The 16,314-nt window shown below is 53.6% G+C and overlaps 1 protein-coding gene across 3 annotated transcripts in view; it reads left to right on the top strand.

Moving 5' to 3' along the window:
* The window catches only part of SFMBT2 (Scm like with four mbt domains 2), a 227,004-nt gene extending 211,023 nt beyond the window's left edge, over positions 1 to 15,981 (top strand). For all 3 annotated transcript variants that reach the window (XM_030321061.1, XM_030321063.1, XM_030321065.1), the window contains 4 exons: positions 527 to 693; positions 950 to 1,213; positions 2,194 to 2,322; positions 11,048 to 15,981. In XM_030321061.1, coding sequence (XP_030176921.1) covers positions 527 to 693; positions 950 to 1,213; positions 2,194 to 2,322; positions 11,048 to 11,188 — 701 coding nt within the window. In that variant the 3' untranslated portion in view covers positions 11,189 to 15,981. The remainder of the gene's footprint in view (positions 1 to 526; positions 694 to 949; positions 1,214 to 2,193; positions 2,323 to 11,047) is intronic.
* The last annotated feature ends 333 nt before the right edge of the window (positions 15,982 to 16,314 follow it).

Here is a 16,314-nt window from a genome sequence, read left to right as displayed (position 1 = left end):
AATTTTCTAACGGGTGCTCTAAGCGTTAATGCAGACACACACCAAGACCGGGGTCAGTTTCTGCTGCGGCCTCTCTCTTTGGGCTTGCCAACGGCTGTCGTCTCTGTCCCCACGTGGCCTTCCCTCCGTGTGCGCATTCCGAGTGTCTGTTCCTCTTCTTGTAAGCACACTGGTCCTGTGGATTAAGACCCCTTTCTTCTGGCCTCATTTACCTTAATCTCCTTAAAGGTCTCCTCTCCAAATACAGTCACGTGGGGTGTTAGGGCTCTAACGTTTGAATTTTCAAGACTGTCAGTAACACCCTCAGGATATGAGGGCATTGGAGGAACATTCCTCCTGTGGAGGAAACAGGGAAACCTGAGGTGTACGTGAGATGTCGGATTTTATTGTTCCCAATGAAAGAATGATCCTTCTCTTCTTTCTCTCCTCCCCATCTTCCTCTTGTCTCTCTACTGTCTCTCTCTGTCCACATCCGTACGCGTGCGGGACCTTTAAAAAACGTTTTTGATCCTCTGACCCCTTGCAGCCTATTATTACGGAAAGAGGAAGAAGATCGTGAAACCCCCCATTGGGGAAGCCAGCGTCGAGAGCGGACCTCCAAAGCCAGCCAGACGCAGGAAACGGCGAAAATCCATCTTTGTGCAGAAGAAGCGCAGGTCTTCTGCCGTGGACTTTGCCGCCGGCTCGGGGGAGGTACGTCCTGCTCAAAGCACCTCCCTGCGTTTGCCGGAGCTCATGGCCCCGGCCGGCCCCTGCGGCTGTTCACGGCCAAGGCCACGGCTCCGAGTACACCGGGAGCCCTGCCTCTTCCTCGCGGAAAGCAGGTGCAGCCACTCAGCCACGCGGCCTGGGAGGGGGCTGCGACAGGGACCGAGGCGGGGACGGCGGGGTGGGTCAGCCGGGGGGTGGAGGGGAGAAGCCTCCCTTCAGCGCCTGCCCTTGGCCCCAGGAGAGCGAGGAGGAGGACGCGGACGCCATGGACGAGGACACGGGGAGCGAGGAAACCGGCTCCGAGCTCCGCGACGACCAGACAGACACCTCTTCCGCCGACGTCCCCTCCACGCGGCCCCGGAGGGCCGTCACCCTGAGGAGCAGCTCGGAGCCCGAGCGCCGGCCGCCTGTGGAGAGGCCGCGAAGGGGCCGGAGGGCACAGGCCGCCTCCTGTGCCGAGGGCAGGGAGCAGGGCGCGGCCGGTGGCCAGGACCCCGCAGAGGTGAGACCCACGGGCCCCCCCCCCGGCTTGTTGAGGGGTGGGGGGCTGCCACAGCGTGTTGAAGGTCAAGGCCTTGATTCGGGGGTCCCTGTAAAAATACCAAAAGTGGGGCGCCTGGGTGGCTCAGTCGGTTAAGTGTCCGACTTCGGCTCAAGTCGTGATCTCACGGCTCACGAGTCCTGAGTTCAAACCCCGCATCGGGCCCCTCGCGGGACGTGCAGAGCCTGCTTGGGATTCTCTCTCCTCCTCTCCCTCTAGCCCTTCCCTGCTCACGTGTCTCTCTAAATAAACAAATAAACATTAAAGAAATTTTTAAACTAAAATACTAAAAGCAGTGGCAGCAGCTCCAGCGTGGTTCCCACATCCGGGCACAAGGCCTGGTGACGTCTGGAGTGGAGTTCAGAGGGAAGTCATGGCACCTTTTTCTCTGGAAGGTTTCACAGCCTCGAAGGATTCTCGTCAGGAGGACAGACAGAATAAGTCCTCAAGGTCCCCTGAACAGCAGGCTTTCCCTTCACGGAGGGGCCTCTGTGATGCTGTAAAATGTGAAATCAGCGTATCCGGTCTTCCCCACACCCGCTAAGCTGGAGGGCCATCCGCACCATCGTCCCCAGAATAAATGGGGAAAACCTGGCTGTCTCCTGTGCGCTCTCATACGCCCCACACCATCTCTCCTCAGTCGGAGACGCGTCCTTGCTAAGCAGGCCCAGGATGTCCCGATGAACTTGGTTTTCAGCAACTGCTCCCACCGTGCCTTTGTTTGTTTGTTTGTCTAACCTCTAAAGGCACACAAGTCATTGGAGGCAAAGTCACAACCCAGATGAATTGCTAAGAAAGTCCCTAGAGACCGGCAGTTTCTGTGGGCCATCCGGGTGCCCGGGGAGAGGCCAGAGGGAGGAGGAAAGTCCGGCTCGGGCCCACGGGGTTTCCTGAGCGTCCGTGCAGGGATGAAATGACCTCCTTACCCCTTCTCCCGTCAGGAAACAAAGCAAGAGGAGGAGGAGAGGCTGGTTCTGGAGAGCAACCCTCTGGAGTGGACGGTGACCGACGTGGTGAGGTTCATCAAGCTGACGGACTGTGCCCCCCTGGCCAAGATCTTTCAGGAACAGGTGCGCTTGCCCCCCTGCTGCATTGGTGACGTTTTGTTTGCTCTTCCGATTGACCTGGCTTTCTGGGACCCGGCTCTGGCAGGGGAGAGGGTGCCTCCCTGTTACTGTGAGGGAAGAGGTAGGTGCCAACCCAGGTGCACACGTGATCCCTCCCTGACACCTCTGTGGGGGGCTCCTTGCTGTCGAGGAAGTCCCCACTTGGTTTTCCCTGATAATCCCTTGTGGGGGCGCTGGGGGCCTGGGGTCATCTGGGCAGACTGGACATCAGGGCCACTCACCCGGCCTTTGCTGCTCTTGGAGGCAGGGGTTCTCTGTCCTCCAGGAAGGCCATTCTTGTCTAAAAGGTTTCTGTCTGCAGAGGCTCCCTTTTCCTCAGTCCTCTGGCTGAAAAGAGCAGGCTTCCATGGGGCCCCTTTCCCTCATGCACATTGGCATTTCGGGGGTTGCAAGCTTCTTTAGCAATCGGTCTTGGCTGCAGAAGGCAGACGCACGACGAGGGCACGCCCCACCGTGCCCCAACTCAGGTCCCCAAGTCCCTGCTGGTCTGCTACCTTCTCTCTGCCATACGTTTGATTCATAACATTCCGGGCTTTTGTTACATTTAGTGGGAGAAACAGGGAAAGGATGTGTGCTCATCTTCCCAGAGGTGGGAGCCCTTGTCCTGCTGTGTTTCGCGTGATGTTTTCATATTTTTTTCACTCTTGCATTTGTAAAAATGTCAACAACCCAGGGTATGTTAGGTGCTGTGCCAAAGGATGATGGATGATTGCAAGACGAAGGATAGCATCAATCCTTTTTTTCTTTAGTTTTAATTTTTTTAATGTGTATTTTTGAGACAGAGAGAGAGAGAGAGCATGAGCGGGGGGGGGGGGGGGGGGCGGGGACAGAGAGAGAAGGAGGCACAGAATCTGAAGCAGGCTCCAGACTCTGAGCTGTCAGCACAGAGCTTCACACAGGGCTCGAACTCATGAACCGCGAGATCATGACCTGAGCCGAAATTGGATGCTAAACCAACTGAGCCACCCAGGCGCCCCGGATAACATCTATCCTTTAATGGCATTTTGACTCTGCAGGTGAGACGATCGTAATTAGCCGAAACGTAAGACATGCTATGAGCCTCGGGAAAGGAGGGATTGGGTTCCATTGCCCCTTAAATGGGTATGGAAACAGGTTGCCCCTCTGGACCTGTGCCACCAGGCTGCCCCCTGGCCTCCTACGGAAGCGCCAGGTGGAGCCCGCGACTTATGCCGCCGTGTTCCCTGCATGTCTCACGTTGTCTCGCCATGTATAAATATCCGTCTTTCAGGACCTGGCATTTAAAAAAAAAATAACTGTTTACCATCTAATCAATTAAAGATGTGTCTATCCAGTGCTTTTTTAGATTATGCAGACGGATGCTCTGGAAAGAAAGTAACTCAGGCATTAAATCAGGAAGAGAAAAGAAAGGCCTCTGATTCTGCATGCACCCAGTGTATCCCCCAGATTTTCTTCCAGGCCTGCTGTGTAAAAAGCAAATTAATGTGGTTCCCAGCTCCTCCTGGGAGAGGGTAGCACTTCAAACATTCAAAGGTTGCCGACTGGTCGACCACCAGAGTCTCCCTGTAGACACCCAGCAAGTGCACGTGAAGGAGGGAGTGGCGGCCACAGGGGAGGGTCACCTTGCTGTGTGACATTATCAGCACTTCCTCTCTGAGGGACCAGAAAAGCAGAAAAGAGGAAAAAGCTGCATCACATGTAGACATCTGGGCCATGAGTGTGTCCCTTCGTTCAAAACACACAAACAGGGGAACAGTTACAGCCACCACAAGGGCTGGCACGATTTGGAGTATCTCAACCCTGAAAACAAGAATAAAGCAGTGGGTTGAACCCCTGCTAAGAGCGTTGCCTAATGCAGCGTTTTCCCAGGCTGCTGTTGGCCCGTAGTGACACCTCGAACAAGGCATTGCATTGGAGTGCGTGCCGCGTGCTGATGACCCAAAGTTTAACGTGTGGATCTCTTTGCTCGTGTGTTCGTTCCGTGTACATCGACAGGGCATCTGTTTATGGGTCTTAAGATATTCAAAAAGTAGGTGTAGAAGGTGGTATTCTAGATTATCTGCAGTTGTGGTTTTTTTTTTTTTTTTGCTTTATTTCATCTGTAGACCCAAATGCCCAGTTTTGACTGAGAAACGCTTTTCACCTGGGCTGTGGGCAGAGCAGAGCACAGAGCTTCCCCTGCTCAGTTACGGCTGAGCAGCACTGTGAGAGGCCACCAGGCTCGAGTGGGATTGTCTTTACAGGTTTCTTTTTTTTTTTAAGTTTTTGTTTTGAGACAGGGAACAAGCAGAGGAGGGGCAGAGAGAGAGAGAGAGAGAGAGAGAGAGAGAGAGAGAACCCCAAGCAGGTTCCACATTGTCCGTGAAGAGCCTGATACAGGGCTCGATCTCACGAACCGTCGGATGATGACCTGAGCTGAAACCAAGAGTCAGACGCTTACCCGACTGAGCCACCCAGGCGTCCCTACAGCTTTCTAATACTAAGCAAGAAAGTGAAAACAAAGCTGACTTGGGAAAAAGGTTCAAATAGTACAGATGCTGAGTTATCCTTAATTGTCCTTCTGAGCCCAGCTTATTACGGTTATCTCAGGAAGTTTCCGGTCTTCCCAAGCTAACATGTCTAAGAAATGAAGCACGCCTGGTACGTTAGCACTTCTAGAACCAGGCAGTGGGCAGGGACCTGTCTCCAATTTCTTTTCTTACGTTGGTTAAAAGCTTGGTCGTACATACCTACTTATTTAACTCTTATAGGCAGAAAAATAGGTAAGCTTTTAATTGATAATATCCTTGTTCTTATTTCAGATTTCTCATTAGGCCTTCCACCCCCACCCCCGTCACCATAATACGCTGTTGCCCTCTGTGCTATCTGAAGTGTGTGGGATTCGAGTCCTTTTCTGTTCGATCAGGCCCGTAATTACGAATTTTTGTGTATTTGTTCTATCATCTTTGAGCCCAAGTGCCATGGTCATGATTCGGTGAGGCCTCCAGTGGGTCAGGCCAGCCAAGGCCTCGTGGCCGGCCACGGCCTCGTGGCCGGCCACGAGCTTTTAGACGGCCCCAAGGAGCCAGCAGGCGGCTCTTCAGCAGCGTGGGAGAAAAATCACAGGGCGGAATGGTGATCGCTGCATTCGGAAGCCGTCACAACCCGCTGACACAAAGTATAAACTTCCCATTACTGGAAGGCCCACCTTTAATTCTGAAATGTTACGGCAACAGCTTAAAACATCTACGCTCTGTAATTTCGTGCCGCGAACATGTACGTCACACAGTAAAACTCCACACGTCTATAACTGAGAGAAAAAAAAAACCCACAAAACTCTTAAATAAAATATTGCCTCTTTATACCCCTCTTCTGAAGCAGAGACACGTATAATAAGCAGACTCCCCCAACAAGCGATTCACTTCGATGAAAGAAACTCGGGGTCGTTGACAGCTTATGAACTATGCTGTCTGCTCTCTGGTTCCGCAGACCTGAATGTCCCTGCTGAGGACCTGCTCCGTACCCAAATAAATTTAATTTTGTGTGTGCTGGGCCTTCTCTTTCCTGTTGAGTGTTTTACCAGGGCTCCTTTCTCAAAAATCAGTAGTCTGTTCAGGGTCCTTTTCCGCGTTTCACATACGAGTGACTTGCCGGCAGCTCAGAAGTATGCAAGAGCGGAGCTATAAAAATGAAATCCACGGCGGAGTCTGTAACTACACGATCAGCAAGGAAGAGCTCACTTCTTTCAAACGAAAACACAGGAAGCCGCCCTCGGGATGTGGGGTGGGCTTCCTTCCCCGGCGCTCACGCCGGGTCGGTGAGCCTCGGGCCCGGGCTGGCTTCCGTCCCCCCGCTGTCCCCCGAGCCGTGGGGCCATCTGCGCACGGGAGAGCGTCGGGGGGCACCCGCAGCTTCGATGCCCCTGAGCCGCCACCGCGGCCTCTTCCCCTCCCGCGACCATCTGATGGTCGGGTGGCTAAATCCAGCCCCTTGCAGCCGGACGCTTTGGTGTTCAGAAAGCAGGGGCGCCTTTTAACGCTTGATCACGCATCCGTCTGAAGATGAGAACATGCAGGGCAGGAGATGGGTCGCACGGCGTCAGGGAGGATGGAAAACGAGAACCGAGGACGACAGCCAGCGGCCCCGAGGCGGCTCAGAGCAAACAGGCTGCACAGAACGCCCGCCCCGCCCGAGATACCAGCCGGCTTCCAGGTGACACGCAGGGCGCAAGGTCTCTGCGATCAGTCAGACCGCCTCACCCCAGCCCTCCCGTGACCTTGGTCCTCCTGCACACTCACGTGTGTGCAGACGCATTCGGCCGGGTGTTTCTCCTCGCTCCGCGATGCCCAGTGCACCGGGGCTGTGCGCGGGGCACCAGAGAACACGAGTCAAGCGCACCGGCCCGTAGGAGGGTCCGTCCAGTCCAGCTGCCCACGCTTACGGAGCTCACACTCAGAGCGTGAACTCTCCACCCCTCAACCGCAGCCTCAAAGCTGAGACCTCTCTATTTATTACTTTTTTTTTTTAAGTTCATTCATTTAATTTGAGGGAGAGTGAAAGTGCGAGCAGGGGAGGAGCAGAGGGAGAGAGAGAGTGAGACAGAATCCCAGGCAGGCTCCACGCTGTCAGCACAGAGCCCCGCTCGGGGCTCGATCTCACAAACCGTGAGATGATGACCTCAGCTGAAATCAGGAGCCGGATGCTTAACCAGCTGAGCCACCCAGGTGCTCCAAACCAACTCCTCCTCCTCCTCGGGCACGACACCGGGCAGAAGGAAGGAGGGCCTGGAAAGCACTCTCCCGTTGGCTCTGCCCGTCTGCGGGACGAGTGAATGTGTGTTGCGGTGAGGGTGGAAGGGGCCGGGATCTGATAAAGGTCCAGAGGCCATCATTATGAACTTGCCCATCATTCTCGTTTGGTTTTCTTCTGCCGGAGCAGCTCTGTGCAACTTCCCCTTGCTGCACGGGCCCCGGAGGCCTGCCGGCTGGGGCAGGAGAACAGGCGATACGGCCCCCGATTCTAGAGGCTTCCGGTCTCCCGGGGCCGATGGGCTCATCAACAGTCAGCAGCAGTAAGAGCAGGGACTGGTGTGGTCAGAGCAGGGAGGCTGGGGGAGGGATTGCACAGCACCAGGCGATCCGACATCTCCGGAAGGAGACGGGGGATGTATACAGGGTGCTCCTGAGGTTTGTTCAGCCAAAGAAGAGCACCCACAAGGGCAGGACAGGGAGCGACGCGGTTCAGGCCGCGGCCCTGTAGCAGCTGGTGGGTGCGGGGGTCTCACGGGGGCCCGAGAGAGCAGGCTTGGGCGTGCCTGGTGGCTGGTAAATGATACCACCGGCAGATTTTCCCACGAGATGTCCCAGGAAAGAGACCACGTCCTCTGTCCAGCTCTGTAAAATAATTGGGCAGGGTCAGCCCTAATCTCGAAGCCTGACCTTCACGTCAGGCATATTCTGTGATGCCTGTTCGCGCAGGAAATATTCGCGTGTGGATCGCGTGCTGAATGCTGTAGCAGACGCCTTGTGTCCTTGTTCACCCTTCCAGTGACCTTCGAATTTGACCGATGGCGATCACCCTGACGGTGGTGGCACAGTTCATTCTAGGATCTCAGGATCGAGCACGGTTATCCCAACAGGCAGGTGGGTGGTGTTCGAGGAGTAGTTTACTGAGGCGGATGCGACTCTCCAGAACGGAACTGGCGGGTGAAAGGCGCTGTAGCTCCCCCAGGATAAACGCTTTGGCCGTATCGGAAGGAATCTGGAGTGTGGCCTCTAATGTAAGCACTGCATTCATTCCCGGTGTCCGCCCTCCGTCAGCAGAAGCCCTGCTAGGCTTAGAACAGGCGAAGCGAGGGGCCATCGTGAGATTTCTATTTGGGGATTACAGACCTCAGCTCGCCCTCCCCGCTAGCTGTGAGTTTTCATTTTGAGGATATTTGCGGCTCAATGCAGTTGACCCTCACCTGCCTTATTTCTTCCCACGTGAGGTCTCCACAAAAGAATGCGGAGTCTTTGGGGAGCTGAGGACAGCCTGGTGGAGGCACGTCCAGAAACACCGGAAGTGCGCGTCCCGGCTCACCCGGCGGACGGCACGTCGCTCGGGATAGGCGCCACATGGCTCTGTTCACAGCACCTGTGCTTTAACCTGAACGTTGCAAACCGCCTCCCCCCGCCACCAGACGCGTGTGTTGAAATCCTGTCTTCCAAGGTGATGGTGTTAGGAGGTGGGGCCCCCCTTTCAGCCCCTCATAACTTCCCTGCCTGCTAATCCGTGCCAATACGTTGTGGCCAAAATCAGCGGGCAGGTGTTCGAATCCTACAGTGTGACCTCTGTGCCTAACACCCTTTGGCAACTTCTGGTCGCACACCTTAGAGGAAGTCCCAGTTTCTTCTCTGGGCCCATCTCAGCTTTACCTTCCGCGTCGCTGCGCCTTCCCTGAATACATGCTTCCTCGAACTACTGGTCTTCCTTGGGTCCCTCCTCCTTTTCGTGCGTCTCCTCGGCCCCTTTGGTATAAGTTCAGGCATCACTGATCCCTGAGACATTTCCTGACTCCTATAAGGCTGGTCACGTTCCCGTCCGTTAGTGCAAATAGCTGTGTCCACGCTTTAACCTCTCTGTATTGTGGTGGTCTGTTCAATGTAACGGCCTCCCTTGAGATTCCTACTCTCCTGGAAGGGAGTCTTTGTTTTGTTTATGTGGTAATCGCAGAGGTCGTCAGAGTGCCTGGCCCTGAGTAGGTGCTCAGGAAACACTTGCTTGTTGAGTCCATAGATAAGTGACATCCTCCATTCAAATGTGTGCGTGCATATGGCAGCCACCTTCACCGACTTGGTCTGTAGAGAGTTACAGAAGCATCTTAGGGCTGACTTTCAATTATAATTGAATCTGTACGTCCACCCATGGCCATTATACCAAGTGGGCATGTTTAGAGCACAGTTTTCCCTCCGGAATTTAATATCAGAAAACCATGGGTCCCAGTTCCAATTTGGTCTCTAACAATGTGATCTTAGGTAGATCAGCCAGCTTTTTTTGGCGTTAATTTCCACCTAAAAAAACTTCCCATCTCCTGAAACAAGTTTCTGTTCTGTTCTTCATTGAACGTAATGGTTACGCCACCTCACGTGGTTTTGTAACATCATCCTGGTTGCTCCTCACGGTGTGTTTTTATGAGGCCCGTGATACTCACGAGACTTTGTATCCCGAGGCCTACGCCCTCTCTGTCGAGTTTTGATGGAATGTATGTGGCTTTGCCTCTGAAAACGGAGTTGGCTATACCGGTCCCAGGTCAGCGGCTACCACTGTTTATTTAGTTCATGACCTTGAGCAAGACACTGCTTTCCGGTACTTTGAGTTTGCTCTTACTCCAGTCAGAGTAGCGTCTGAAGAGACAAAGTAACATCCAAGAGTACGATAGAAAAAGGGGAAAGTGGTATAAATAGAGCACCAAAAACTCACGGACACTTTCCTTCATCTCCTACTTTCAGTGTAAATTCAAGACCGATAGGTTTACTTCGGGGTTCGATAAGGTCCAGTTTGAGTCTTGGTTGAGAGGAGGCTTGTGTAATTGAGACATCAGAAGCTGCACTCGCATTGATACTTCTAAAATTAACGCTTAATTTTTACGGCCTCCGCACTCCACAGGGATTATTAGCACACGACGGTGGCTTTTGAAACTGATCATGTTGGTCTTCCCAAGGTCAACGCTTTCTGTTTCTTCGCTTCTGATATTTTTAAGACCGCTGAAGACACCATCATTTTAAGAAAATAAGCTTCTGTGTAGCTCATGACCCACGATGTCCGAGACCTCACAAGCGCGTGTGCAGTCGCATGACTGTTCAGTCTCTGTGGCTTACGGCGCCTTGGGTTCACTGCTTCTCCAGACGGTAGAAATTTTGGCGCGGAGTTCATTTTATGCTCTCCTTCTACCATGGGTCTTTGTCGTTACTTTGTCTTACTTCCCCTGGAACATGAGAAGCCTCTTACTTCTTCTGGAACACGAAGACTGCCTTGGCGGATAGGAAGAAGGGATTGCACTTCAACCCAGTACCCCAGTCAAACAACGTCTCCATAAATAAACCCAGTTGTGACAGTAGGGGCAGAGATGTCCGTCAGGGTGATCGTAAAGTGTTGGGGTGAGCCTCGGTGCCCTCCTCCTGCGGTGAACACGACTTCACAGGCTCTAATGAACATCTTCCTTGTGTAGACCCCATGTATGGCTGTAGAGAGCTAACTAACACAAAGCTGGGAGGGGGACCTTGTACGCCTCACTTTGGGGGATGTGGTCGTGCAGACGGAGACGTGTGCCATGGTGTGCATCTACGTACCTGAGTTTTCCTCAAGGGAAAACTGTTCTGGGGGGCCGCTCACCTCTACGGCGTCTTCTTGCCCATCCCGATGGTGAAAGTTCAGACCTGGGTAAGAAAGAGAGAGCTGCTTCTTTTCAGAGAGAGTTTTTTTCTAGTGCTCACGTCAAGTCATGGCAGAATACGGGAGGGCCCGGGGCGGGGAGGGGGGGGGGTGCTCTCCCAGCAGGGGGCCATCTCCTTGAGAAGGACGAGATCCTGCAGTGGTTTTCCTCTTCCGCCTCTTCACCCCCACCAGCCACCCCTCACGCCCTTGGGCCCCCAGAACCAAGCCCGCCATGGCAGATACCTTCCCTTGGCGCCCGGTGTCTCGGCTCTAACGTGGCTTTGTTTCCTGGCAGGACATCGACGGTCAAGCGCTCCTGTTGCTGACTCTTCCCACGGTGCAAGAATGCATGGAGTTGAAGCTGGGGCCCGCCATCAAGCTGTGCCACCAGATCGAGAGAGTTAAAGTGGCCTTCTACGCCCAGTACGCCAACTGACGCTGCCCTCTTGGGAGGTGACCCATTCTCTTGGGATGCGGCGTCCTGGGAAGGTTTCGAGACTGAAGCTTTACTTTGCTGGGCGACGCGCGATGGTGCGTATATAAGACAGGGCCGAAAAGCAAGGAGCGTGGCGGACCTCTTCACCCCCCAGCCTGTTTGACGTTGCCGCGATTTCAGGCCCGCCCGCTACCACAGCGGTGGCTTCTGGACAGTGTCAGGCGCTGGAGGGCACCGAAGAGCTTCTTTGTACGTCCGCGTCTCCCATTTCTCCCGCCCAAATCCAGGCAGCTCCCTGCAGACGCATTTCCTAAACCACGGCCCCGCTTTGCTTTGAAAACCAAGGCGTAGCTGATGTCTTTTTTGGATGTGCCCGAGGAGGGCGCCTGGCTGGGAGGTTTTCCGCAGTCATGACGGATGCTTCTTCCATGGCAACGCACACGTGGCTCTCGCGGCATGAATGTCCCCGCGGTCTGATCTTGGTGGCGGCTCAGTTCTCAGACGCACTTGCAGGCGATGTTTCAGGATGTGGTTACAGGAGGATGGGCTAGACCGTCATCGCCCGGCAGAGGTGCCTTTTAGGAAGGAGAGGCGATGAAGTGGTTCTCCCTGAGCGACGGACATCCGGAGCCTGTAGAGGGTTCCATTTGCGGCCTTCTGTAGAACTTCACGTACTGCTAACGTTCTGGTTTAATTGCGACCACGTCGGGGAGTGGCTCCTTTAGTCTGGTGGGAAATGCTGAGCTGGGGACTGAAGGCAGAGCTTAATGGCAGGAACGGGAAGAGGCTTCGGGAGGCTTGGAGTAAACCATCCCCCCAGAAGGATCCTGTCCTGAATCCCTCGATGAGACTGGCTTCGAGCGCCCCTCCGGTGCGCCCGGTCCTGGGACGTCCCAGGAGGCGGGCGTTCCCGACAGGAAGCCCGGCAGTGACCCGGCCCAGCCCCGCTCTTCTTCCGCTGGCACGCCTGGCCACCAACTGCGATCTTGGGCGACCGGATCACTCTGGGACCCCTTGTCCCCATCCTGCTCCTGCTGAGAGTCCCGATCTGCCGGCACGAGACACACAGTAGGTGAAAAAGAAGCGTGGTCTCCACAACGTGGAGTGCTCCCTGCAGCCCGCCCTGGCTGGGAGGTTGCTGATTTCTGGGGCAGTTTCCGTTCAATCGGTTCAGTCCCTGGAAGAGAGATCTCTGGCTCTGAGAATCGGCTGGGTTTTGGTGACCAGCACCCCCTCTGTGTGTGTGCCCGCGAGGGACCCAGTATGGTCACTCAAACCCAAATGGACTGCTCCCCCCTGCCCTCCCCCCCCCACCCCCACACGCTGCAGCAGGTGTCCAGATGCCTTTCGGAACGTGCGCGAGGAAAACTAAACCTTTAGACGTGTCCGGAGGCCGACACCGAGAGCAGAGGCTGCCCGCCCTTCGGTTACTCCTTTTTACCGTCCACCCTCCATCTTTTCTCCTTAATGAGAGTCTCAGCAGCGGGGGTGACCCCATGCGGTGGGCTTCTCAGCCGTCATATGTCGGCTACGTTTTTAAGGCATGATTCTCTGTCGGATTTCGCCGAGTGTGGTGACTGACGCCGACCTTTGTTACGAACATTCTGTCCTGGCTACCGATGCAGATGGAAACATATTTTGCAGGTGACTCTTTACTGTCTCCCCGTAGCTGATTTTTGCCACCAAGTTTTAAACATTTGGCAAGTGGCTCTGCCCGGGGCCCCGGGACGGAAGGGCCCCCCCGCGTCCCAACCCGGTGCCGCTGGCCGTGTTGTCGGGACGGAAGCATCCGCGCTGACCGACGCTCGGCCTGCAGCCAGGCTTCTCTCTCCTGAGCTGAAGTGTCCCCCTCCTCTCGGTCCCCCGCCCCTGCCTTCTCAGCCACATGCTCGCGGCCTTAACCGTGGCTCAGCCTGGGGCGCCCGCTGGAAAGGGTGTCCATTGCGAGGTGTTTGGCGTTTTCGCCGCGCTGACTCGCTTAGGACCCTTCACCGTGGCCTTTTCAAGCCGAGCTGCTCCCGTTGCGCTTGGAACCACGAAGGCATGTAGTGGCTGCAACGCGTCTTTGTACTTTCGGGACGAATGTGACCTTCTCGTGCCCTTTCAAGTAAGGGCAACATGGGAACAAGCAGCTCCTTCCGGGCGTCTCTGGGGCCCCCCCTCCCCCCCGCCAGAGCTGGAAGGTCCTTCCGCTGGTGGCCCGGGCAGGTCACGGCCACCACTGCGGGGGGCCTCCTGCTCCCCGAGGGGCCAGAGGCCCAACACGCTCCTCGTCCTCAGTCTCTGTGCGGCGACCAGTCGCTTCACCCACCACGGTTTTGCGAGTGAGCCGTAAGGACGACGGGGCTGGGGCCAGAGGCAGAAGACCCAGCCCTGGGGGAACCTTCACGAAGGTCGTGTCCGGGCCGCCCGCTGGCCTGTCGAGAGCCAGGAAACATTTTAGGACCAAGAAGATGCTTTTGCCGGAGCGTTGCCCACGTGCTCCTGAACTTGGCTGCTCTGGGGATTGCCAGTGGCGGGTGTGGCCCACATCAGTAGCGGTTCGGTTCCGGAATGCTAAGGCGTCCGTTTCTCCGTAGGATTTACCCACACCAGCTTCCGTCTCATACCGCGGGCCAATTTGCGAGGAACATTTTACACCGTGTCGTTACTGTGCCTCTTACGGCAGGAAATGCCGATTTTACACCTCTTCCCCACGTGCCGCCACAGCCCCAAGCCTAACGTTTCTTGGTTGAAACACCAACGGGCGATACGCCTCCCTCCCTTCTCCCTCCCCAGATGCTACAGTCGATGCTCTGTCTCTTTGATAATACTTTGGGACCAAAGTCCCGCCCGCTGTGTGCCGGGGTCCTGCATTACCTCCTGGAGCGGGCCGAGAAGCGTGTTCCCCTCCCGGCCACACGGACACTTTGCAGTCTGCACAGCGTTGTGTAACTTGAGAAGCAGAAATGCCACCTCGTCTTTCGTGGCGAGAGGCACCACGCGGTCCCATCCAAAGACGAATGGAGTTTGTTCAGCCCCCCGCCTTGCCGACTGCATTTGGACTGTGTTGGGAAGCTATCCACCCCCCACGACAATATAAACCTGAAAAGAGCAGGCTGGCACAGTGGATGAACCTCTTTGCTTTAAAAAAAAAAAAAAAAATTAAAAACCACCAAAAAACAACAACAAAAAAAACGGAAACCAGTTTCCTTCACCATGAAGTTGCATAGTACAGAGAACTCACCCGTCACTTTTAAAAGTAAGTTCCTCTGATCAAAGTTTGACTCGCACGCAGTGTTTGAGCTGCACGGCTACTACGGTTGCTTTTCCTTATTTGATCGTATCTGAAAGAGCGTTTCCTGTGTTTGCTTTGATTGGTTCCTCAGTAAATTCAAATGACCCAAGCCTTTGCCGCCGCCCCCTCTGACCCTTCCTGTGATCTCTGGAGACTTGATTTGGCTCTGTCTTTGAAGCTTGGTCTGAGTGCCCTAACTTGTCTCTCAGAATTTTGAGTGTTGTTATCAGGCAAGTTCTGAGATCTGCCTTTTATCTTACACCAAACACCTTTCTAAAGAGCCGTTCTCCTTTCGTTTTGCAAGCACTGGGGGTTTTCATACTTCTTTTGTAGAACGCCCATTTCTGTTTCTTTGCTGTACATAGAACTATAAAAACAGTAGCGTTGAAACCTTTGCTGTGGTTTGAGCATCATTGTCATTTTTTGGTGAAGGTGGCGACCCGAGGGTCCACGTACTCTACTGTCTTTAGAACGCTGTGATCGAGTGTGCAATGATTTGAAGGGAAGCGTAATAAATTAAGGTGTCTGTAGTTTTTAAGGAAGAAGTCGTTGAAGACGTGTACATAACGGCCCGTGTCTTTTGGTGCAATAACTAATCGCAAGGAAAAGTTCTGTTTGCAGCCCAATGTTGTCATGATTCTCTTAATCGTCTACCGTTCTTTTCCGTTTCAAAGTCTTCTGGAAATTGCTTTATCCCCTTCAACTCGGTTGAATATTTAATCTGGTTCTCCTGGCTTTTATCCCCAGAATTGGTTTACAGGTATCCCCACACATGGATGCGATAGAATCGAATCGTGCTATATCTGACCCACAGAATTTACCCAAGGCATTGTCATTGCTGACACGTGGCGCTGCTTGGGTGTTCGTTTAAAAGCCACCTGTGGTTCAGGTGATAAAAAGAACCCAAGCAGTTTCCCGGGCGGGTAGTCTTTCCATCTTACTGATCTGTTCTCAGTGCACCGGCGAGCACGTAGGTCTCTTGTGAACCAGCCCGGAAGCCAGGGCAGTGCTGCAGGTGGACCTAAAGGCTACCCCGAAGGAAAAGGAGCGTCCTGGGACCAACGTTTGCCGAAAAATCTGCTCGCGATGGGGAATTGGAGACGATTTTTTTTTTTTGAAACGACAGAAGAGAACAAAATCATCTCATTTGTTGTTTAGAATGGGAGGTAGCATGCTATCTGGAAGCATAAACTGTTCCTAGTCGTGAAAGTCCAAAGTTCTTTCGCTGTTTTACATTCCAGTTTGAGAAGTTTGTACTGAAATTCGATTCATATCTCGTGTGCCGTTCTGGTGTGTCCCAAGGAAAAATTCGTGTTTTCACTTTGGAAATTTGCAGGACAAAGGGCATGTTGTTTGGTTTGCTGTAAGATTGAATTCTGTATATATGTTTTCATGTAAATAAATGAGAATCTATATCAGAGTTATATTTTAATTTTTATTCTAAATGAAACAAAAGACCCTTTTTACTTGAAAAAAATTGTAAGCCACATTGTTAATAAAGTACAAATAAGTTCTACAATGGTGTTGGTGTCTTCGTATTTAAGGTTACTGAATGTTAGTTTTAGGGTTTGCATTTTGTTCTGGGGTTTTTTTTTTCTTTTTTCCAGCTTGGCACGAAAGCATACGTTTATAGGGTTTTAATAACTGTGGCTCTGAAAGTCCCACGTGATAGCTTTCAGACTCACCTGCTAGCTTTGGAACTTTCTGTTCAAGGTGCTTGTGCCTATCCTTTTTATTAAAATACTACAATACGTCCTACACAGTCACGTGCAGTCTTTCCGTTTTCAGTTTTTGCAGTTCCTCCGTGATCTGGTGCGTTCGGAGGAGGACGGGGAAGACTGTGTCTGGG

Source organism: Lynx canadensis, chromosome B4 (genome assembly GCF_007474595.2).
Source record: "Lynx canadensis isolate LIC74 chromosome B4, mLynCan4.pri.v2, whole genome shotgun sequence".
In the NCBI taxonomy this organism is placed as follows: Eukaryota; Metazoa; Chordata; class Mammalia; order Carnivora; family Felidae; genus Lynx; species Lynx canadensis.
This window is presented reverse-complemented; position numbering and strand designations above follow the sequence as displayed.